This window comes from Gymnoscopelus microlampas, assembly GCF_963454915.1.
Source record: "Gymnoscopelus microlampas genome assembly, chromosome: 24".
NCBI classification, from domain to species: Eukaryota; Metazoa; Chordata; class Actinopteri; order Myctophiformes; family Myctophidae; genus Gymnoscopelus; species Gymnoscopelus microlampas.
Genome location: NC_139961.1, coordinates 23,148,085 through 23,172,921, shown reverse-complemented (window position 1 = coordinate 23,172,921; position 24,837 = coordinate 23,148,085). Strand labels below are relative to the sequence as shown.

Sequence of the window (24,837 nt, the reverse complement as noted above, 5' to 3'; positions counted from 1 at the left end):
TGCAAATAAGCCATCTTGGGACAATAAAACAGAAGGCATGAATTGTAAACAAAACCTATGCCTTAGACAAAAGACATAACATAAGACAAGACTTAACATAACACTGTTGCATTCATTATGGCAAGGGAAGGCATTAATGTGGTTACATTAGAGCAATAAAAAACTATCTTTTTTAACTTAAAGTAAACACACTCTCTTGGCAATGAAAGGTTCACCTTACAAACCTCATTCCGCCTTCCAAGGGGTGTTAAAAACACGAATTTGAACTTATTTATCTGTAACAATAGTTCGTTTTGGACTGTTACCGCCATCTTGGTTTTATAGAAACTCTCGCGAGATTCCCACAATGAGACTATGTATTGACTGAAAGCACAGAAAAAATGGGAGAACTCTGCCACCTAGTGGACCTTTTTGTAAACCACACATACACAAAACAGTCTCAAAATGTAGCAATAAAACACAACCCCCCATGGCATCACAAAGGCAGATAAACAACCATCAATCAATAAAGATGAACAACTATAACTGTATAGTAAGTATGAAAAACCCTTTGGTTGGTGGTCATTTACAACTGGTTCCGGCCGCTTGATGACGTAAAGTTATTTCCGCTCCAGAAACCCGAAAATGGTATTGATCCGTATTGATCCCTCCCAGGCTAAAGAAAACAACCCCAAAAGAAGCGACTAGATTGTCGGCTAGGCTAGTGAGATCTTTGGAAAATAGAAATTTTGAAAATCACAAATCTGGTACAGGCGAGGGGTCCCTGAAGTGATACAAATATTAATTTGGGGGTCCTCGACTTGAAAATGTTTTAGAACCACCACTGCTTAAACAACATTAGGAAACAAGCCCAAATGCAACTACACTTCGGAAGCAAGTCCAAATAAACAACTACACTTCAGAAACAAGCCCATAAGCAACTACACTTTAGAAACAAGCCCAAATAAGCAACTACACTTTAGAAACAAGCCCAAATAAGCAACTACACTTTAGAAACAAGCCCAAAAAAAACAACTACACTTCAGAAACAAGCCCAGATAAACAACTACACTTCAGAAACAAGCCCAGATAAACAACTACACTTCAGAAACAAGCCCAAATAAACAACTACACTTTAGAAACAAGCCCAAATAAGCACACTTTAGAAACAAGCCCAAAAAAACGCAACCCGCAAACTAACCAATATTTACAAGCAACTTTACAAGCCCAAAGCCGCTTATAATAAGCAGACATGGCAACACTGTGGCAGTGGAAGTGAAGTTCACGGCAGGGCTTTACGCAGCGCTCGGATGTCAGTCGCCTTGATCCCCGTCCCAGACTGCTTGATGCCACTGGAAGACATATGAGTTCTACTGCGGGACTCTTATACGATCCTTTCTGTTATTAAAGTGATATTTATATGACTCCAGTGGAAGAATGAGACTGGAATAGGAGCTCAACTAGAGCACGTATAACAGTCTACGCGTAAAAGTTGTCCAGTTGGGTGGCCGTGATGGCTTTGGATTGCAGCTCGTCACTCGTGAAAGTGGGGCTTCTTTTGTTTGTTGCAGGTAAGTCTTTATACAAGTATTAATTATTGAAATTGTAATCAGCGGTAGATTGATCAAATTAGTGCATCGATATCGTGTTGGAGGCCAGTGGTTCTCAACCTTTTCAGGCCGTGACCCCCCCAAAATAATCATATTTGAACTGGGCACGGGCACCCCTACCCTAACAAGCACTTGGAATTGTGATTTGAGTCATTACATTTAGTTTGACTTGGCTCCATAGATAAATATTGTGAAAATAGCCGATCTACAAGCTCACAATGCCTGAGGCAATGGGAGGTGTTGTGAGCTTGTAGAAGGCTATTTAAAAAAAAATATATTTACTTATAATATTTGACAATTTGGCCAATGTTTGACCAGTTTTTTTAGTAGGTCTATAGTTGATTAATTGTAGTTTTTCTTTCTTTCTTTTTTTTTAGGTACTAAAAAGTTCTTAAAGGTCCTTAAATTGTCACTTCACTGACATCTGGGGACCCCCCCAAAATCATCTGACCCACAGGTTGAGAACCACTGAGCTAGGCTACATATGTGGAATTAAATTACCATTGATAGTCTATATGCGATTGCGAATACATACATTTACACAGTAGGCCTAACACAAATCAAACCCGTGAGGGTCAATTTCGCGCGGGCTTGTGCGCACGGTTGCAGTCAGAGAAACTACGCAGTGTATCATGAGCAATGAATCAACATACAAACGTTCATGACTTGGTTTTCAGATAAATCAGTGGTTATCAACCAGTGGTCCGGCCGGGGACCACCAGTGGTGCTTGAAGGGATTCCAGGTGGTCCCCAGCTAAATGATGGAGAGTTGGTGGTAACCAAATGGACCCATATAGATCTTTAACTCTTGATAGTGTAAATGCTCTCAAGAGTTAAATTATTGTCAAACATTCTTGTTGTCAAACACAAGTCTTGGGTCTGAGAGAGTCTAAATCTCGTCAAATGGTGGTCGGAAAACCACTGAGATAAATAATCATGAACGTCCAGAATTAACCAACAGGTTGACTTTTTGGTCTCTATCCCAGGGATTACCAGCTCTTCGTCACAAGTTCATCAGTTCTCTGCGTGCAGAGAGGCATTATGCTTGGTTTTCAAACATGTTCAAGTCAAGGTATTATAATAATAATTGTATTATAATTTTCGATTTGATTCTATGGAACATTTTCTAGATTTATTTTTCCTCAAATAGCTGATCTACAAGCTCAAAACGTATGCATTGCCAATGCTTGTGAGCTTATAATCGGCTGTTTTTGAATATCTGAAGTACAAAACAAATTGCCATTTACAGTATACAGGTTTAAAGTGGTTAAACTGATTTTGATGCTATTATTTTGCTGGAACCCCCTCAAGGACCCCTGGGGGTCCCCAGACCACACTTTTAGAGAACCACAGCCCTAATGTACTGTAGGCTATGCTTCGTTGTAGGGCAAATATTGTTAGAAGAATTTGAATTATTTTCTAGTTTTAGTATGAGTTCTGAATGAATGAATGAATGAATGCCATCATTAAAACTACATATTCCAAGTTCATCCCTGGAATATAGATGAGATAGTCTATCTCATCTATATTCCAGGGATGAACTTGGAATGATCTATCTCAGATAGATCATTGCCAAAGTGTGGTATAGTGTCTCAGGTATCTGTTTTAAAATCCACCATCACTAAATAAATCCATCCTGTTTAAATGAGTTTCCCCATGCATGATGAGCTGCAGCTATGGATAAACATGGATATCCATAAGTGGATCTTGTCATATTCATCAGAATCGTTCTCATAATCCATAAAGATGGATGTGCGGAATGGCATAATTGCATGTGTCTGCATGACTTTCATCTCTGATCCTGAAAGCGAGGCACGTATGGCAGCACATGATGGATGATGGTGCATTCATGAGCATGTTTCCACGTGATGTTTATCATTTATACACACAAACATGGTTGGGGTGGTTATGTTTCTACAGCGGGGGTTCCCAAACCTTTCAGCTCCAGACCAAAAATATGTTAATTTGGTCCCGTTTCAAAAATAATGAAAAATAGCTGATCTACAAGCTCAAAACAGTCATGTGGGCAGTGTGAAGTATATTCATAAGATACATGATATACTGTATACCATTGGTTATAAAAGTGGGGTCCGGGGACCCCCAGGGGTCCTCAGGGAGGTACCAGGGGGTCTCTAGCTAAATCAGTTAATGTAGCGTCACAATCATTTTAACCGCTTCAACCATACTTTGGCTATTCAAAAATAGCAGATATACAAGCTCATAGCGCGGCACCGAGTGCCTTGTAGATCTGCTATTTTTGAAAAATCCCTGGCACAAAATATTTTTGAGATATGGGGGGTCCTCAGCCAAATACATATCATTTTGGGGGTCCTTGACTCTATACTACATAAGGTGTGTGGTTAAAATAGTAGGTTGTTCTCCCTACACCAAAGTGTCAGTGATCTGACCTCATCCCTGTCACGCCATCGACAATCTGGCCCATCACGATCATGTCGTCAGCGTACGTGATGATGATATCGTAGCGGTCCGCGGCCACGCCGTCGTGTGTGTTTACACACTACAGGGAGTATGGGAGAGGACTCAGCACACAGCCCAGAGGGGCTCCTGTGTTGAGTGAGGGTCAGAGGGTTTGATGTGACGTTGCCCATTCTCACCACTTGGCGGTGGTTCACCAGGAAGTCCAGTATCCAGTCACTTGTGCAGGCCAACTCTCTGAACTTTGTGTCCAGCTTGGCAGGAACTATCCGTGGTTGAATGCCAAGCTGTAACAGCATACGTTCAGGCAGGGAGGGCAGACGTAGCTCCACAGTAGGCAGGTGGGGCATCACCCAGGGCAAGGAGAGCCCCAAACTCCATGCTATCGATCAGCACACAATTATCTCTCTCCATAAGGCATTTATCTTTCACACATTAATCAGCCTTTTACCCTATAAACTCTACTTATTCAACAGTGTCGCCGATGAATCATGTTGTTATTGGCTAGCGACAAGGTAATACGACAAGTATAAATGAGTCATTACCTGACTCACTCCTCGACTTTAAGAAATGTTTGATGAAAAGAAAAACGTTTAGACAAATGTTTAGCCTTGAGATGAGGAGAGTGAAAACATACAGTGACAGGTAGAGAGTTAGTTACCCAGCATCCCCCAGAGCTTTAATAGGTACACTCCTTTCTTTCTCTCAACACCAAATCTCTGCAAATCGCTTGTAGATCTGTTATTTCTGCCAAATGTTTGCCCCAGAATAGGGATGCCAGGTTCAAGTACGATACTGGTGGTCTCTAGAGATTCCAGTGTTATCAGACTCCTGTGTGTAGGTGGTGTGTGTCCACCTACACACACAGTGAAACACAAAAGAGGCAAGGATAATGTATTGCTCTCCTTGTTTATTTGTTCCTGTGTGTTTGTATTCGCTATTGAGGTTTTTCAATAAAGGATGCTTTTAAATTAATGTTGCTTTTCTCTTTCATTCTCTCTCTCTCTCTCTCTCTCTCTCTCTCTCTCTCTCTCTCTCTCTCTCTCTCTCTCTCTCTCTCTCTCTCTCTCTCTCTCTCTCTCTCTCTCTCTCTCTCTCTCTCTCTCTCTCTCTCTCTCTCTCTCTCTCTCTCTCTCTCTCTCTCTGTAGCCCATGTTCTTCCGTTGGGGTCTGGCTGCCACATTGGTCTTTATGAGAGGATGATCAATGAGCACTGCCTTCCAACGTTCACGAAAGACATGGGCACTTTGGATCAAGGCCTGTGGTGCAGCTGGAAGGACACCCAGAAGTGAGTTCACTTACTATGCACACACAGAAGTGTGACTGAGTTAAATAAATGAAAAAAGAAAGAAAGAAAGAAAGAAAGAAAGAAAGAAAGAAATAGAAGTAAAATACAGGTACGTTTATAAACTTGAATATAGGGAAACCAAGTATTACTTACATTGGGAGAGATTAAAACACAAACTAATCTAGTATTACTTATTTCTGGGTAATACAGTGGAGAGAGACACGAAAGAGGCAGGAAAAGGGAATTAATATGCTACATGCTATAGAGCCAAGCCTGAACCAAACACATTATGTGGTACACACTAATGGGGTTTCACCCTGGCTTCAGTTATCTTTTCAGATGGTGAAAAATATTTTCCCCATTTTTTCAAAATGTTCCTAAGTCCTTCGAAAATAGCCGATGTTGTGAGCTTGTAGATTGGCTATATTTTTGAACAACCAGAGCATAAAATGTGTCAGGGTTTCAAAAAGGACTCCGTTGCAGAATAGAATAGGACAAGAGACACGAATGAGGTAACGGCAGCCTTTTCTTAGAAAGATCCCAAACACAGAATACAGGTCAAAACCAGCAGGTCAGAAAGGCAAGCAAACAACACAGTCAAGGGCGAGGCAGTAATCCAGTAAAACAGGCAAAACGTTAGGCTATAGGGAGCAGGCAGTGAAAAACACACAGGATGGGGGTCAAGAGCACAGAACAGGTAGCAGGTACAGGCTGGAATGAAACAGATAAACAACTGAGACAAACTAGAGACCGCATTGGCCATTGGTTCACATGACAGTGTTGTCACCATGTTGGTAGGGACAACTTGTCATAATTCCACTGCAAGAACTACTGTATATGCCTGAGTAATATATACGTTACAGGTTCATTTGGTTCCATTTGTACACTCTCAGAGTTATTGGGGGTCCGTGGCCTATATGCATACCAAACTGGGGGTCCTTCAAATTGAAAAGAGTTTGAGAACCACTGTCATATAGTGCAGTGGTTCTCAAACTGTGGGTCTGGACTCAACTGTAAACAAACCAACATATAGTGTAAGTGTTTTTTTTCTTTTTTTTCATTTCTTTTTTATACCTCTAAAAACTTAAATAAGACCATTACTGCATCAAAAGTAATTGACAACAAAAATCCCCAATATGCTTCTGTTGATAATAAACTTGTTTTGAGTGACCTGACCACTCAGGTGCCAGTCACAGGTGTGTTGAGTTTGTGTATGCTCCAAACAGCAACACTGCCCCCATGGAAAGATGCCACGTTTGTCGTGCAAACATTGCAATAGGGCAAGTGGAAGCTGGTGTTCCGTTACGCAGAGTGGCAGCATTATTTGGCGTCAGCCCTGGTACCATTTCCAAACATAGGAGTTCTGTGAGACTGGTGAAGTCAAAGCAAGACCCCAAGAAGACCTTGCTTCACTGAGGAGCCATAGGCTTTCTTCCAGAACTTTACAGGCGAGATTTGCACAACGGTACCGAAGACAGATGTCAAGGTTGCAGGACCCATGCTCAGGTGCCAGTCACACACCTGTGACAGGCACACACCTGCCAGCAAATGGTAGCTGGGCTAACACCAAATAATGCGTAATCTGCGTAATGGAACACCAGCTTCCACTTGCCCTATTGCACAGGCCTTATCCTGAAGGGACAAACGTGGCATCTTTCCATGGGGGCAGTGTTGCTGCTTTGAGCAAACACAAACTCAACAAAGTTGCAAGTCACACCTGTGACTGGCACACACCTCTCAGCAGGTGTCTGACAGGTCGCTCAAAACGAGAGTGACCAACAGAAGCATATTGGGGGATTTTAGCAGATTGTTTTAGGCGCTACCCACACGTTTAGCTGTGTTGCTCATTCCACGAATGCACAAACCTTACTTAAGTTATACCTCGTTGTAAAGGTGACAAATCAACAATAAAAATAATATAAGATACTATACCAATTGGTATTATTGAAGGGGAGAAATAATCGACCGAAGTTAAGTTTCCAAACTTTTTGTGGGCAGTTTATATATATATATATATATATATATATATATATATATATATATATATATATATATCTCACAGGGCCTCACATTTCTCCCAGGCGGCTCTGCTTGTAGCTTATGGTATGTTTGTTGTTGTCTGTTCTGTTCCGACTGCAATAAAAGAGAGAGAAAGAGAGAAAAGAGAACAGAGAACAAATAAAGAGAGAGAGAGAAAGGGAAAGAGATGGGGACAGATTGAGAGAAAGACAGCAGCAGAGGGGAGGATGTCTTTCCCAGGTGTTAAGCCCTGGCGGACAGGGTTTTGAGGTTAGGTTTAGGCATAGTTTCAGTGAAGTTAAATGTTAGGGTTTAAGCGCAATCAAGGCGAAACACAGAGGAAAGAGGGAGTCCCAGGAGCAGAGAGAGAGAGAGAGAGAGAGATGGTGACATGTTCTACTCGCAATCCTAAAACACAATCTTTTCTGCAGTAGAAGACGGTATCATTGGAGTCAAGGAGTGTGCGTGTGCGTGTGTGCGTGTGCGTGTGCGTGTGCGTGTGCGTGTGCGTGTGCGTGTGTGTGTGTGTGTGCGTGCGTGTGTGCGGACGTTCGTGCATGCGTGTATATGTGTGTCAGTGTGTGTGCTTGAAAATGTGCATTTGGCCGGGTGCATGCGTTGACAGACACCTATGGCTATGAATGACATGAACATGACATTTCCAATCCAGTGCTTTTGATATCCCCCTCTAGTAATTCATTTTTATGGCCGGTGGGGATATGTTTTATCCAGTGGTGTAAAGTAACTAAGTACATTTACTCAAGTACTGTACTTAAGTACAATTTTGACTTATTTTTTACTTTACTTGAGTATTTCCAGTTTTCAGTACTTTTACTTCTACTCCACTACATCTCAGAGGCAAATATTGTACTTTTACTCCACTATAATTATTGGACAACTTTAGTTACTACTTACTTTGCAGATATAAATGATTATATTATAAAACATACATTAACCACTTCAACCCTATTTTATACATAGGCTATTTTCAAACAGTTTAGTACTTTTACTTTTGGTACTTTAAATATATTTTGATGCCAATACTTTTGTTACTCAAGTAACATTTTGAACACAGGCCTTTTACTTGTAACAGAGTCTTTTCATACCATGTTGTTGCTACTTCTACTTAAGTAAAATATCCGAGTACTTCTTCCACCACAATTTAATAAACAGAAAATGCACATTAAACAATTTAACCCTGGTGGCAACCCTATCTTTGGCCTGCCAGTCATATCGCTTTGTGAGCTACCAGTAAAGTATAACAGGGCTTAAAGTGGTTAAGAAAATACCCCCGTCCCCCACACTCCTGTTTTTTTTTTTGTAGAAACCAAACCCTGTCTATGTCTATCAAAAAACAAAACAAACACGAAACAACCAAAACGTTATCTTGTCACGCATCTCGTCCAAACCTATGGCGTGAGTGACACAGCCCCCATATGCAGCTGCACAACGTCGACCATCCCAAGTATCTGCAGCCTCGTTGGTATGCGTCTCCATTTCTCCTGCCCCCTTCCACCTAACGGTTATATTTAGCTGTGTTAAGCCCCGCCGGTAATTCTAGCTGCTTCTTTGACTTTTTATTTATTTATCCCCCCCTCCCCACTACCACCAGTGGTGGAAAAAGTACTCAGATATTTTACTTTAAAAGTACCAATACTGCAATTTAGATATACTCCGTTACAAGTAAAAGTCCGGAATTCAAAATTTACTTGAGTAAAAGTAAAAAAGTATTGGTATCAACATGTACTTAAAGTACCAAAAGTAAAAGTACTAAAATGTTTGAAAATAGCTGATCTACAACAAGCTCACAACGCGTCTTAGATCGGCTATTTTCAAATAGCTTAGGTATAAAATAGGACTAAAGTGGTTAATGTATGTTTTATAATATAATAATGTATATCTGCAGTAAAAGTACAATATTTGCCTCTGAGACGTAGTGGAGTAGAAGTAAAAGTATAGAAAATTCAAAATACTTTAGTAAAGTAAAAGTACCTCAAAATTGTACTTAAGTACAGTACTTGAGTAAATGTACTTAGTTACTTTACACCACCGACTACCCCCCCCCCCCCCCCCACCAACACATGTCCCTGTGGAAGCTGTGGTCCGCCCCTCAGAAAGGACACTTAAAAGGCAAACTGTGAGAGACCTTGTCCATGGGAGCACTGCAGGGCCAAGCAATTAAAATTAACCGAAAATATATATATATAATATATAAAAACCCGATATTTAGCTGCACTATGTAACTTCCTCTTCTACTGTATGTGGATTTGAACCCGGTTTCCTTCCATTGAGCTAATAGAGCCTGTCTGCTTGCTCAGGGGATAAATTGAATCTTGACCATCAGGTCAAAATTCGTGTCAGATCCTGTGTCTAGGTGAGACATGACCTTTGACACGATCTAATTGTCTCAATAGAAGAGCAGCTGCAGAGAGACTAAGTACAACCACCCCAATTGTATAAGTTATATTGTATTAACATACTCTACCATAAAGATTGGACAAACATTTTATTAATTAAAATAAATTGTATAGTCCCACTTTAATGGTACTAATAGGTTTAGAAGCAGGTGTTTTTGTGACTTAGTTTTTTTTACATTTCTAATATATGTTTTTTACAATCGATTAAATTGATAATTCAGATTAAGTACTTAGCCCTGTATCATACTTCGTTGCACAATCGTGGCGTACAAAAATAGTGAAAATAGCCAATCTACAAGCAGCTCCCGACGCGTTGTGACCTTGAGGATCTGCTATTTTCATTTTCATTAAATAATCATTCATTAATATTAATAAAGGCAAAAGTTTGAAATAATTGTGACACTGATTTGAAGTCTTATTGCCCAGCCCACTACACTGTCTGTGTGTTCTCTGCCTTAAACAAATATTTGTATTTTGTTTTATTTATATTGTGCAAATGTATGTCTTCTTCTCCATTCTCATAAAATGTGATGGCCTGTTGTGATAATATGTGATAACGTGGTTATCTCAGTTTGGAAGGAAAGCTATATCTCTGTGTTTCACTGCATAACAATGTTATGAGAAGCCGGCTTTAAGGCATAATTCTTTCTTTAACCTGACATACTGTATGGTACACCCACAAAACACACACATACACCTAGAAAATAGTTCCATATTTCAAATATCACATAAAAATGCTCCTAAACAATGTTTAGTGTGAAGCAGGCGAGCTCCCAAGTTTTGAGGGATTGCTCTCAGTCTGAACTCAGAATGCCTTTTACCAGGAGTCTTCAACAGGGGGTCCGGGACCCCTAGGGAGTCCTCAGAGTTACAGGGGGTCCTCCAAATCTTTGTGTGATAGGAACCTTTTTTTTTTAACATTAACCACTTCCCTATTCTGAGGAGAACTCTAGCCAAAATAGCAGATCTACAACGTGAGGCGTGGTGAGCTTGCAGATCAGCTATTTTCGGCAAAGAGGTTTGGTTTAGAGGGAAAAAAGCAGACTAAGTACAGAGTGAAAGGTCAAGTTTACTAAGTATTGACGGTCTTAAAATACACATGAATCCAACATACACTAGTCTATGAAGCTATCTATGAAATAGTTGAATCTGCAACACAATTGTATACAATATGTGTGGGGGTCCCGGCTTCATCTCTCTCAGCTAGGGGGTCCTTAGCCTGAACAAACGTTGAAGACCCCTGCCTTATACTATACATTATGGAATTGCCAGCATGCATGGAGCAGGTCCATTACAAAGGTTTGCAAGACCACTGTCATGGTGAGAAAGAGAGCACCTTATATGGGCATATGCTGCTTTGTGAGTTACAATGGTCACAGATTAGACCTTTACTGGTTTTAAAATAGCATTGGTCATCTCCAAAGGAGAAATCTGACCCTCTTGTGTTTATTCCTTTGAGTCAGATAGTTAACCACTCTATTCTAAGTGAAACAGAGTTGCAACTGTACTTGGACTCGCACGTTTCTCTCCACACCAAATGTTTTCGCCAAAAATAGCCGATCTACAAGCTCACAATGCATCGCAGCGAGGCGGTCACACAAATGACTTGAGTAATGTTTTATAAAACGAGTCAACTTGATCTTATCTTCTGAAGTGATACCACATTTGATCCAGTAAACTGCGTATTGTCACCAGTGTATTTACAAATTTTATTTTATTTAATATAATTTTCCAACACAGATGTGCTGTTTTCATACAGTTCTGTCTTTTGTAAAGCATTTTCACATTTCATATGGTTGCCGTCGGGCAGAAACATACTTTTTAAATGTTTTTTTTAAACTAATCGCAAGATTGTAGATCTGCTATTTTCACTATTTTTTAAAAGTGTGGATTTTATAAACATTCAACCAATGAAAATAGAGCTTGTGACTAAATACTACATTTAATCCATTGGAACAGAGATATTTTTTTCCATTTCCTGAAAAGTAACAAAACAAGCTATTTATTGCGAGGTTTCGCTCCAACAGCCAGGATAATACAGTATAAAAGGATAACGATCGTAATCATTATGCTTTTTTTCATCGCCGCCCCCTGTAGGCCATACGAGGAACTGACCAACTGCACTTACGTGGTGGCCCTGGGGATGGAATGCTTCTGGCCCAATCACATCATCGACCACTTCTTCATGGACCTCCACCGGGTCTACTTCCACAGCTGCGCTCTGACCGGGCGGCTGCTCCACGACCCGCCCATCGGCATCCTCGGCCCGTTCATCGCCGTGCCAGTGCTGGTCACGCTGCTCGTGACCGCCCTAGTGGTGTGGAGGAGCAAACGCACCGAGGGAGTTCTATAGCAGCGGGTTCTCAAACTGTTTAATGGAACCAAATGGACCTGTAAGGGGTTCCATTTGTACACTCTTGGGAGTTACAGACCTGTAAGGGTCCATTTGGTCCCTAAAGCAGGGGTCTTCAACGTTTTCAGCCCAAGGACCCCCTAGCTGAGAGAGAGATGAAGCAGCGACCCCCTCTATATTGTATCAAATTGTGCTTCAGATTCAACTTTTGTTGTTTACGTGGTCTGCTCTTTTTTCCCCTCTACACCAATAGCTCTTTGCCAAAAATAGCCGATCTACAGCGCGAGGCGTTGTGAGCTTGTAGATCTGCTATTTTTGGCTGAAGTTCTCCTCAGAAAAGGGATGCTAGGGTTCAAGTGGTTAAAGGTAAAAAAAAAATTGTATCACACAAAGATTTGGCGGACCCCCTGTAGTACCTCTAAGGACCCCCTAGGGGTCCCGGACCCCCTGTTGAAGACCCCTGCCCTAAATATTAATAATTCAAGCCAGTACATGCCCCATCCAATGTCTGAATTCTTCTTCGGGAAGGGAGGTGATATGACAAAAAAATTGACGTCATTCCGAACTTGGTCTCAGAACTCCAGATGTCCTGACTCTCCGAACTATATCTCAGAAAGCCTGTCCGAACCGGAGGAGTTTCCGACGTCGGAAGGAGCATGTATCCGGCCTTTAGCTAGGGACCCCCTGGAACCCCCTCAAGGACCCTTGGGGGTCCCTGCACCCCACTTTGACAACCATTTAGTTCCATTTGTACACTCCACTTAGGTCCATTTGGTTCCTAACTATCAATAATGTAGCTGGGGGCCCTCTGGAACGCTCTCAAGGACCCCAGGGGGCCCCCGGCCCCCACTTTGAGAACCATTGTTCTATAGGACAGACAGACTGCTATATTTGGACTCAAGGCTTGGACATGTGGACTCCAGAGAGCATGTTTGTTAAATGCCAGAGCAGATGTGTGGATTGTTTTAGTGTACGTTATAGTTTTATATAATATATGTTTTTCTATTCAATTGTGCCAAAAACAATATATTACTCTACAGCAGTAGTGCCCAACTTTTTATCCTTGGAACCCCCCTTCTTACATCTGGGAAAAAGCTGAGATATGGGTGTGCGCACGCACGCGCGCACACACACGCACGTTTCTTAGATATGTTTTAATTCAACAATATTATTACTATATTTCACGACAATGTTACTTATGGGAGTTAGCTATGTTAAAGTTACAGGGTAAAACAGATAATGTATGATGAGTTGGACTAATATCACATTGAGAACACACAGACAAGACCTCACGCCCCCCTTTTGATCATTAGCGCCACCCGAGGCGGGCATGGAACCCAGGTTGGGAAAGTGCCTGGGGCACCTACAGTAGAGTGAAGAACGAGTGAGCCTGTATATACAAGATGTTGTGTGACAGCATGACATAAATATTTACACAGAAAACATACTCAATTGTTCTTGAATTATTTTCCATCCTTCACCTCACTGCCCTTTAATAGATCATATTTCTACATTTAAACCTTGAAAGAGAGCGCCTTAACATTTACACACCTACATTTGCACACACACACACACACACACACACACACACACACACACACACACACACACACACACACACACACACACACACACACACACACACACACACACACACACACACACACACACACACACACACACACACACACACACACACTCTGTATACTGTGGCGAGCAAGTTCCAGCTTCTCGTGTGCTACTCCAGCGCCCCCCAGTGTTCAGTCTGTGTATGTGCTTGTCATGGAGTTCATTCAAACATGCAGAGAAAAGTCAAGCGATGTTCACAGCGAAGGAAGAGGAGCACAGACAGAGAAAACACACAAAACACATGCTGTTATCTGCCTCTGGAGGAGGAAGCCACATGAAAACTGTTACGAGAAGTAAGCACGGGGCTCAGGGTAAGAAAAAAGTCAAGTGTATGACACGCACGCACGCATGCACACGCACACACACACACACACACACACACACACACACACACACACACACACACACACACACACACACACACACACACACACACACACACACACACACACACACACACACACACACACACACACACACACACACACACAGAGCAACTGGGGTAAGGTTCTGGGGGGGGGGTCTTCTCCTAGGGGGAGGGTTTGCAGCTCAGCCAGTAGAAGTATTTGACCACCACCACCACCTCTGTGTCCAGAGAAGACGTCCCCATGGCACACAGCAGTCTGGGATGACAAAAGAACAAAGACAGCTTGAGAACACACATTTTTCTTCAATAAGACAATTTCAGAATACGGTTTTCTCTACCGTGCATAACACAACAAATAGCTGGACATAGACACAGTGGAATATTTAGATTCCACTAGATAATATTACACACAGGTCTGGTAAAAAAAATCTATTCTGCTTTCAGAGGTCTTGATGAATTGGATACATTTCACATGTTTCCAAATGTATAAACATCCTTCGAAAATAGCAGATCTACAAACTCAAAATAGACGATCTAACTAAGCTTGTAGATCGGCTATTTTTGTCTGAAGTGGTTAATGTATGCTTTACAAACTAGCTAGTAACTAAGTTTTCAAATAATTGTAGAGGAGTAAAAGTACAATATTTGCCTCTGAGATGTAGTGGAGTAGAAGTGCAAGAACTGAAAATTGGAATTACTCCAGTAAAGTAAAAATAACTCAAAATGTTACTGTTGTTAAACGTTCCTTGTCGCGACGCATGGCTACACCTTGTGGAGGTGTAAAGACCCTGACAAATACAAAGTGTCAATGGTGAAGGTTTCTGTTTTAATTCTACTTGTTTTCAAATGTTGACCCCTCCGTGCCACATTCAAATAATGATTAGTGTGGTGCACGATGATGCAGAAACCACCTCATATAGAAACGTTTCTCCTGTATGACCTACTCATGCATATTAGTAGTGCAGACGTCGGCAGCTAATTGCAACATGCAAAGCAAGATGGGACTACAGTAGTTGCACAGACACATGGGGGAGGGGTACGTGGTATGCAAGTTGATATAAATTGATTCCGGGGTGGGTGGGGAGGTGATCAGGGGTAGTCATGCTCCATATACAGTTGTATAAAAAGTGGGGGACACATTGCTTCGATTGCTCCATTGATCAGGCACCAGTGCTACAAGCTTGTGAGATTGTTCATTAATGGTTTTTCAGTGCAATTCAAGTTTAAAAATATATATATTATTTTGGACTTGCAAGATGTAAATACGATTTCATAACTTCAGTCTTTTGTTTGCCCGTTCTGTTCACCTAGCCCTCATCTAGAAGATTTCAAATGATAACCACAGCTTTGAAGTCAGTGGTTAAAATAGGTGATATTGATATGTAGTTTTTCCTGGACCTTTCATCCACAAGCAAAAATGTTTTTGTCCCCTATGAACTGACTTAACTGACATTTTCCACCATTTTGCGTTTTCTTCAAAACACACTTTTTGCTATTATTCCTACAGAATTTTCCCAAAACTCACACAAATACACACAAAAGTACACATTATCTCTGGGGTCATGTGATCAAGTGTGTTTTTTCGGATCCCATTACAATTGGCTATGACTGCCTTCCAAAATGTGTGGGCCCTGGGCAACCCGGCCTGGCGGAGACCAGTGCTCACTTTTCTCCTTTTGTTTTGAACTCACTTATCCCTGGTGTGAGCAGACAACCTTGTGGCTTCAGCAGGGTCCTGTTTCAGCAGAGCCTGGTAGCTGGAGAAGGTCTCCACCATACACACATATGCATCCAGAGGCATGGGCTTCCTCACTGGGACACACTCATGCCTGCACAAAAGGACACGCACACACACACACACACACACACACACACACACACACACACACACACACACACACACACACACACACACACACACACACACACACACACACACACACACACACACACACACACACACACACACACAGTGATAGCCGTCCATGAAGTCATTTATAATGACAGTCAACCTGTGGGCTGGGGACCACTGGTGGGCCGTGCGGATATTGGAAGTGGGCCCCCAAATAATTGGCAAAAACATTAATATAAAAAAAAAATATGTAAGAAAATTGTTATTTTTTCTTCTTCTTTAAAACCTTGAAAATGTTGTTTTTAATTGTGATACCGATAAATATCTTCCATTGATCCAAGCAATTGATTGATCATTAAAATAAACATGCTCTGATAATGCCCTTTCGAGATTTTCAAGTGGGCCCTGGTCCAGAAAAGGTTGGGAACCACTGGCTTATAGTATACTATGCACCTGCAACGTCATGATTATGACACTCACTATACTGTAAATAGGACAGCACTTTTACACTAATTTACATAACACTCAGGAACAGTAGGCCACTGCCTGAGGAAGACGTGTTTGAAATGCATCAAGGTTTTTATTTTTGTGTCGCTATTTATTATTTAAAGATCCTTGATGTTTGTCACATTGTTCGGTGAGTGACATCCAGGGAAGAAGTACTCAGATATTTTACAGATATTTTAAGTAAAAGTAGCAATACCACAATATGAAAATACTCAGTTACAAGACGTAAAAGGCTAGTGTTCAAAATGTTACTTGACTACAAAAGTATTGGCATCAAAATATACTTAAAGTACCAAAAGTAAAAGTACTAATGTTTGAAAATAGCAGATCTACAAGCTCACAGCGCCTCGCATCGCGATGCGTTGTGAGCTTGTAGATCGATTTTCAAATAGCCTATGTATAAAATAGGGCTAAAGTGGTTAATGTATGTTTTATAATATATTATTACACGGCTTGGTTGAATGCTCGATTCTGATTGGTCAGTCATCGGTCATTATTTCTCGATAATGACCGCTGAGCTCAATAACGGACCGCTGTGTAATCAGAGACTCAGAACACCTGCTCATATCAACCTCCGCTGCTTTGTTTTATGCTTTATCCAACATGACAGCCATGTAAACAAACAACCAATGTCATTTACAACTAAACGTTGCTCTCAAGAATGTTTTTGAAAACATTTGAAGTGAGAAATAGACGATGCAATGACCGAAAAGTGATTCTATTTGATCCACTGCACTTCCTTGTTTATCGTGGCTACGGGGGAAATACCAAAACGCTCGCCCCAAAACACAGTCGCCCCGGGGCAAATCCGGCGGTATTACAGGCAAATCGGCAGTATATAGAATGGGGGCGAGTGTGTTTTGGGGCGAGTTTTTTTATGTATTTATTAAGTAGCCGTGTAATAAGCGGGATAATGCATGGGGAGGCAGTCATTATTGAAATTTAAAGCCCTTCAGGGCGATTAACCACCTCGGCTGCGCCTCGGTGGTTAATCGCCCTGTCGGGCTTTAAATTTCAATAATGACTGCCTCCCCATGCATTATCCCTTGCGTAATTAATATCTGCAAAGTAACTAGTAAAGTGTTCAAATAATTGTAGTGGAGGAAAAAAAAGTACAATATTTGCCAAAGTAAAAGTATTGCAAATTGGAAATACTCTAGTAAAGTAAAATGTAAATCAAAATTGTACTTAAGTACAGTACTTAAGTACATGTACTTAGTTACTTTCCACCTGGTGAGAGCGGTGAGAGCGGTAGTGATCCATAGTACCATACTGCCATCAGGACGGTGCTCAAGGCAGTTGGAGGATTTCAAATATATCTGTGCCTGGAACGGGATCCGAAGGCCCGAGGGCACTCGCCTGGAATGCCCTGCCATGGGATGAGGAGATTAGGGAAATCTGAGAGGGGAGATTACTTCAAGCACGGCCGTTCGTGGTTACAGCAGAATCAGTACTGCTGATACGCACGGCCAAGACATTGATGCTCACAGTACAGCAGGAAAAGGCCCTGGATGGCGTCTACGTAGTACGTACATAAGAATGCCATGAATCGCATCGTGACGTCACACGGGAGGACCACGTCAGAAACGTGGACAGTGGTGTAAAGTAACTATGTACTCAAGTACTGTACTTAAGTACAATTTTGAGGTATTTTTTTACTTAACAGGAGCGTTTCCAATTTTCAGTACTTTTACTTTTACTACTTTTACTTTTACTACTTTTACTCCACTACAATTATTAAAAAACTTTAGTTACTTGTTACTTTGCAGATATAAATCATTATATTATATAACATACATTAACCACTTTAGCCCTATTTTATACATAGGCTATTTGAAAATAGCCGATCTACAAGCTCACAATGCGTTGCGATCCGACGCGTTGTGAGCTTGTAGCTTATTTTCAAACATTTTAGTACTTTTACTTTTGGTACTTTAAGTATATTTTGATGCAAATACTTTTGTACTCACAGGCCTTTTACTTGTAAACAGAGTACTTTCATATTGTGGTATTGGTACTTTTACTTAAGTAAAATATCTGAGTACATCTTCCATCACTGAACGTGGACCTCTATGGGGGCCCCACCCCACAGGTCATGGATAAAGGTCAGAGAGAGTAGAATGAGGCTGAATGGGCACTGTGTGTCAAGCACCTGGAACTGCAAGCCCACTGACACTGTGGGAGCCGACCCCAAAGCACAGCTAGGAGGGGAAGAGGGGGCGCACCACCCAAGTGGACACACTGTGGCGTGAAAGCAGAGCTAACAGCACTGCTGAGCTCCAGACCCTGATGTTGGAGAGGAAGGAGCGGAGGGTGTCCCAAGTTGGTGTCAGCTAGTCCGCACTCTCGCATCGCATTGTTGTAGCAGAGTACCCAGGACAGTCTCTTTTCATTATTGTTAATAATGATAGCGCTGGCAGGTTTATGTCTCAAACCCCCCCCCCCCCCCGCCCCCCCCCCAACACACACATCTCCCATGACACGTTCATACTGTATGCAGACAGTAAGCATTTTATCCATAAAGTGGAAAAAAATGGAACAACAACAACAACAACAACAGGTTAGGTCCTGGCATTTTAGGCGCCGTTCTACTCACATATTGCTGACATGATATGATAATCCATTACAAGGATTTACATTACAAAGCACACATTTGCCCAGTTTGCAAAATATGATTTGAAGTCATTGTAGTCAGCAGAAACACTCACCACTCTTTGTCAGGGTAGGGCCAGGCGTCAAACATGTCTTTATAGAGGGGCCGTGTGTGGAGTCCTATTGTCGCACTGCGATAGGGCAGCAAGGCAGCATAGAACTAGAATAATTACAAAAATGTATATAGCATGCAGATAAAATACACTATTCAATATCACTATTAACTAATCAAAATAATAGTGCTACAGAATAACTAAATCCTAAAACCTGAGACCTTGTTTGACAAAATGATAATACTTCTACAGACCATTTTGTTTTAGGCATAATGAATCACACATTTTAGGATATGCATTTACATTTGTCTTGTTTATCTTCTCCCTCTCTCTCACACATGCATACACACACTTCAATCCACTTAGGTACTAGAGAATAATGGAGTGAAACAGACTATGCCAAAAACATGATGTTTTTGTCACTTTCAATACTTGCTTTTATAACTATTAACCTACAACAAGAGCTGTAGGTAGAGTGCTGCAATTTGTAGTCTTATCTCTTTTTTTTTTTACCCCCAAAGGTTTGTGGTTAACATAATCATAAGAAATTGTATTGATTTTTGGAGGTTTAATTTATCGAAAAACTCATGGCAGAGGTAACTCCAGGTTGGCCTACAACATTCTTTGTATTGAGTAGCACTCAATACAAAGTATTTTGTTTGTGTTTATTTCTTACACTTCAGTTCAGCACAATATTTTAAATGTGCTGCTCTAAAAGCTATAACTGATGAAAAAGAAGACAGACATGCACATCCCAAACCCGAAATCGGGCAGGGCAGGGCAGGTGCGGAGCGACGATCAGTGCAGGTAAATTGAAGAAAAAAAATTATAGAAATAAATAATAATAAAACGCTCACACACTGTAAGGCTCCACAAATAAAGTGCTTTATTGCACCCAAACAATCGGTGACGTTTAGAGCTACAGACTACTTGCTCCAATTTTAGGTGACTACTATACCCACCTTCACGGTGATCACTTATCCACCTAAGCTTCATTATTGAAAATTGGCCTAATGTTACTGCCAACCAGGGTGATTGCTATGGAAATCCATTTGTCCAAAAAACGAGGACTCGAGGGAGTGCGGTGCCCGGTGTTGAGTTGTTCGGATAGGCGGTTGACCAAAACCGCCGATCCGACTGATATGCCCATGTATAGGCATATATGGACATGCAGTTGTCCAGAACTGCCGATCCAACCAATATGAGCAATGAGCATTATGCTGATGAAATCAGGGATCTCCATATATGGGCATAAAACAACTTGACTCACAACTTGCATTGTTCACGACTTGCAGTAGGCCGATGCACGGGCACCGGTCTAGTCATTTTAATTGTGGTAAAAGCCAGCACAATTCTGTAGTGAATGTTGAAAACCGGGACATTTAAAGTTTTACAGATATTGGTCAGGGCTCGAGACACCCAAACCGGGACGTCTGCTCACCGTATCTATGACGTCTTTAGCTTTCCTCTCTCTCTCTCTCTTTTCTTTGTACCTCTTTGCAGATGCGGTTGAGTTGCTCAGACACGTTTCCATACTCCAGGTCAAAGTCCATGGTGTAGCTGAGCAGCGCCAGGCAGCCTCCAGGCCTCAGCACCCTGTCGGCCTCCTGGAGGAACCGAGGCCTGTCGAACCAGTGAGCCGCGATAAAGGCCGTCACCAGGTCAACCTCACCCGCCGCAAGCGGCAGCTCTTCGGCCGGACATTGCCTATGAGCAGGGGATTGGTTGGGAACAGACGAGGTAAGGTAAGGTAAGGTAAATTTATTTATAAAGCGCCTTTCAGAACAGATGTTACAAGGCGCTGTACAATAAATGAGCTAAAATAAAAGAAGAATATCACATTAAAATACCAAAGAGCAACAACGCAAATAAGTTACAAACAGAGCAGCAAAACTACATAGAAATAAACAATGCATAGAAATAAACAATATTACAAACCAAAATGTTTGCAAAACAAATGACAATTTTTTTCAGCTTTTTAAAGGCATTGACTGACTCAGAAAAGACAGTGGTAAGCCTTATTTTTTATTCTTGCTCTGTAAAGCACTTTGAGCTGCATTTCATGTCATGAAAGGTGCTATGCAAATAACGTTTATTATATTATTATTATTCCAGAGAGTAGGGGCTACGACTGCAAAAGCTTTTGTTTTCAGCCTCATTGTAGAGACATTGAGAAGGCCTTTGTCCGAAGATCTAAGTAATCTCACATTGACCTTGGGGCGCAGTAGCTCGGTTAAATAATTTGGGGCCAGCCCATGGAGAGCTTTATAGGTAAAATCATTTTAAAAACAATTCTGCAATCAATTGTATATGTTTTACAGTATATGGGCAAAACCTATGGCTGAGCAGAGGACACACTGGTGTTTTTGCTGGCGCAAAGGAATCAAAATAGAATGGAAAACAGCAACCTTCAACTGTTGACAGAATAGCTATGTTTCAGCCAACTCCTTCCCCACATTGTTGGGAAATCCCAGTGGGACTACAGGGTGATTTAGGCTTAGTTGCATGCCAGTGTGTCGTGCACCAAAAATTGCCAATTTACAAGCTCACAATATGTCACGCTGTGACACATTTTGAGCTTCTAGATTGTCTATAATCAGCGCAGGACACTGGTGAGCGATCAAGTATAATTCAGCATAAATAATTGAGAATAAATAAGGCTATAAGTAATATTTGCTAATCTATATTTATATAACGCACGCTACACGCTACACACACACGCACACGCACGCACGCACGCACGCACGCACGCACGCACGCACGCACGCGTCTCAAACATACAACCCATTTGAATTTAACTGACTTAAAATGCGTACCACCACCCTACCTGTATGAAACATTTGGAGGGTTGCTATTGGCGATGGCCAGCTCCAGCTGAGCAGGACTGATGTCGGTCCCAACCACTTTGGCGAAGTAGGGAGCCAATAGGATCGTCCCCTGTCCTGAGCCACAGCCCACATCCACCGCCAGGTTCAACGGCCCTGCTGCCTAACAACAATGCAACACACAACTAAATGAGAACAGTGCAGTGCAACAGTGGTTCTCAAACATTTTCATGTCAAGGACCCCCCAAATTAATATGTATTTGGCTGCGGACCCCCATATGAAAATATTTCGTTAAATGTTTCAAAAATATTCAAAAATGTTCACAGTTTGTCAAGCATTTTTTTAAATAGCCGATTTACTGTACGTAGATCGGCTGTACAAGCTCACAATGGCTATTTTTTAAATAGCCGATGTAGGGTTAAAGTGGTTAACCATTTTGATGCTTTATTAACAAATTTGACTGGGGACCCCCTTAACTCAAGGACACCTGGGGGCCCGGACCCCACTTTGAGAACCACTCAAATAGAATAGAACAGCGTAGCATCATGGGAAAGTATGGCATAGGGCTTTATTTTAAATCTGAATAACCAAGCTGAGTGGGTTTAACAAAAACTAAGATCTGGCAAAGATGTGGACAGTAGCCTATATGTGTAACAAAAACAAGCACACAAACTCCATACCGCATAGAATGTCCGCATGCCAACCGCATTTAGCATAAAGACTTAAATTCATATTATTATCCAATCCAAACCAAACCAGTTAAATTACATAGCACGTTTTTTAAACAAAGGGTTACCAAAGTGCTGCACAAATAATCTAAAAGTTAACACACTATAAGCTTAAGAAAATGATAATGAAAACATAATAAAACTAGAAAATGTGCTCCTCGGAGCACAGGTCTCCACCAGTACTGTTCCTGATTAATCCTGTCTTACCTATTTATATTACATATTGTCACGTGTCACTTGACCAATGTTAGCTTAGCTTCAAAAAATATAAATTATTTTTTTAAGCACATTTGATAGTTACAGGTTTTTATGTCATCATGCGTCTTGCTAGCCAATGAAAGCATTGGTGACAACATATTGTCACGTGTCACGTGAAGCTTGACCAATGTTAGCTTGGCTGAGATGGACGGACACACGGAAGGACGGAGACAAAAACATACTCTCCACCTCTGGCGGAGACAATAAACGTAAATCACTATAAAATACAAGACACACAAGCGTCAACAGTCAGTGAATCTAGGCAGAGACCACAAAACGCTCAAGCTGGATTCAAAGCCACGTTATAAAAGTGAGACGAGAGGCGAGATGTAAATGTTTCTACGGTGGGGACATTTGATATGGGAGGGTATATACTGTAGCTCATTCCATCATTTGGGGGCTTCAACTGAAAAGGTGCTGTCGCCTCTGGTTTGTAAACCTGTCTTTGGGATGGCAAAATGCAGCCGATCAGCAGACCGCAGTGACCTTAAAGGACTATAAACAGGACTGTGAAAGGTCAGAGAGGTACTGAGGCAACAAACCATTCAGTGATTTAAAGACAAACGAATAAAAAAGCTTAAAATCAATTCTGAAGCAAACAGGGAGCCAGTGGAGCGTATAGCCAGAAACGGTGTGATATGATGCGGGTTCCAATTACCATACTGTGAGGTAAAGACATATATCCTTAGTGTTGTTAACCACTTAAACCACAGCTTCTCTATTCTGGGCAAAACCTTTTGCAGAAAGCAGAAAAGACACTAGTATAGAGCCCAGAGGGACTTCGGTCAACCAATTTTAGAGGTTAAGTTTTTAATTTAACTCAAACAGGAGTGAACAGATCTGTACACTCGCGGAGTTAAATTAACACTAAAAGGACTTTGCTGTGAAGGGACCCTACCAGTGTTGCCAAATGTTGTGAGAAAAATAAGCAACCAGGCCTAGGAAAACAAGCCCAAAACCTATATACTGTATACAATGGCTATTTAAAAAAATCACAAAAATGTGGAATATTTGGAAGATATAAATATGCCCAAATAAGCAACTACACTTTAGAAACAAGCCCAAACAAACGGAACCCGCAACTACTAATATTACAAGCGACATTACAGGAAAAGAAGCCCAAAGTCGCCTATAATAAGCAGACATGGCAACACTGGCCCCTACCTACCTTTCTCTGCAGGAAGTCAACAACCTCAGGGACCAGTTCATTTGGGGTCACCCTGTATTTCAAGTAAGCAACCGCGTGCTCTTTGCCTTCAAAGCGACGGTCACACATGATCCTCCTGTCCTGTGCTAGACTTCTGTCTAACCAGCTGGTTTCGCTGTAATCTTAGCCTCACGAGCCAGGCTCTGTTTGCAATCTTAGTATTATAGATATGGCAAGCTGTTCATTAACTTTCCACTTTAAATGAAAAAGGACCTGAAAAAGAACGACGGAAAAAAAAGCCTGGCTGCATGCAACTCAAAGGTCACTGGGTTCTAAATGTTTACTGTTTTGCAAGTAATGGTTTGCTAAGGAAAGTTGAGTTTATGTTAAAAACAAATATGACAGCTAAATTGACAAAATGGCAATGCAGAAGGGTGAATAAACCTGATATATAACACAGAAATGGATATAATAATGAACACAGACCAGCAAGACAGCACAGAAAATGCAGATTTCTTCTAGTTTAGCACACAGTTCTTGATTTGTGTACTTGAACTTGCTTTCAATGGACAGCAGATGGCGCTAAATGCACATCTATGATGCTTGATGCCAACCACATGCAGTATCCTGAGCAATATAAGCCTACTGTCAGACCTTATTGTTGTCACTGTACGTATGCATAGGCAGTAGGCACATATACTGTGGAAACATTTAAC

General features: G+C 41.4%; 2 protein-coding genes across 2 annotated transcripts; one reads left to right on the top strand and one right to left on the bottom strand.

Annotated features, from left to right (window-relative positions):
- The first annotated feature begins 1,262 nt into the window (after nt 1–1,262).
- LOC311040781 (receptor activity-modifying protein 1-like) lies at nt 1,263–14,187 on the top strand. The gene is made up of 3 exons (XM_084051139.1): nt 1,263–1,550; nt 5,175–5,313; nt 11,847–14,187. Exons 1-3 carry the CDS (start codon nt 1,493–1,495, stop codon nt 12,100–12,102), a joined length of 453 nt encoding a protein of 150 aa, XP_083907265.1. The 5' UTR covers nt 1,263–1,492; the 3' UTR covers nt 12,103–14,187.
- A 73-nt stretch (nt 14,188–14,260) lies between these two features.
- On the bottom strand, nt 14,261–24,250 carry LOC311040605 (uncharacterized protein; the record flags this gene model as incomplete). Its single annotated transcript, XM_084050935.1, has 8 exons — nt 14,261–14,354; nt 15,790–15,927; nt 17,688–17,826; nt 18,543–18,658; nt 19,166–19,269; nt 20,656–20,869; nt 21,990–22,150; nt 24,143–24,250. The coding sequence occupies 8 exons, from the start codon at nt 24,248–24,250 to the stop codon at nt 14,261–14,263; spliced, it is 1,074 nt and encodes a 357-aa protein (XP_083907061.1).
- Nucleotides 24,251–24,837: the final 587 nt, after the last annotated feature.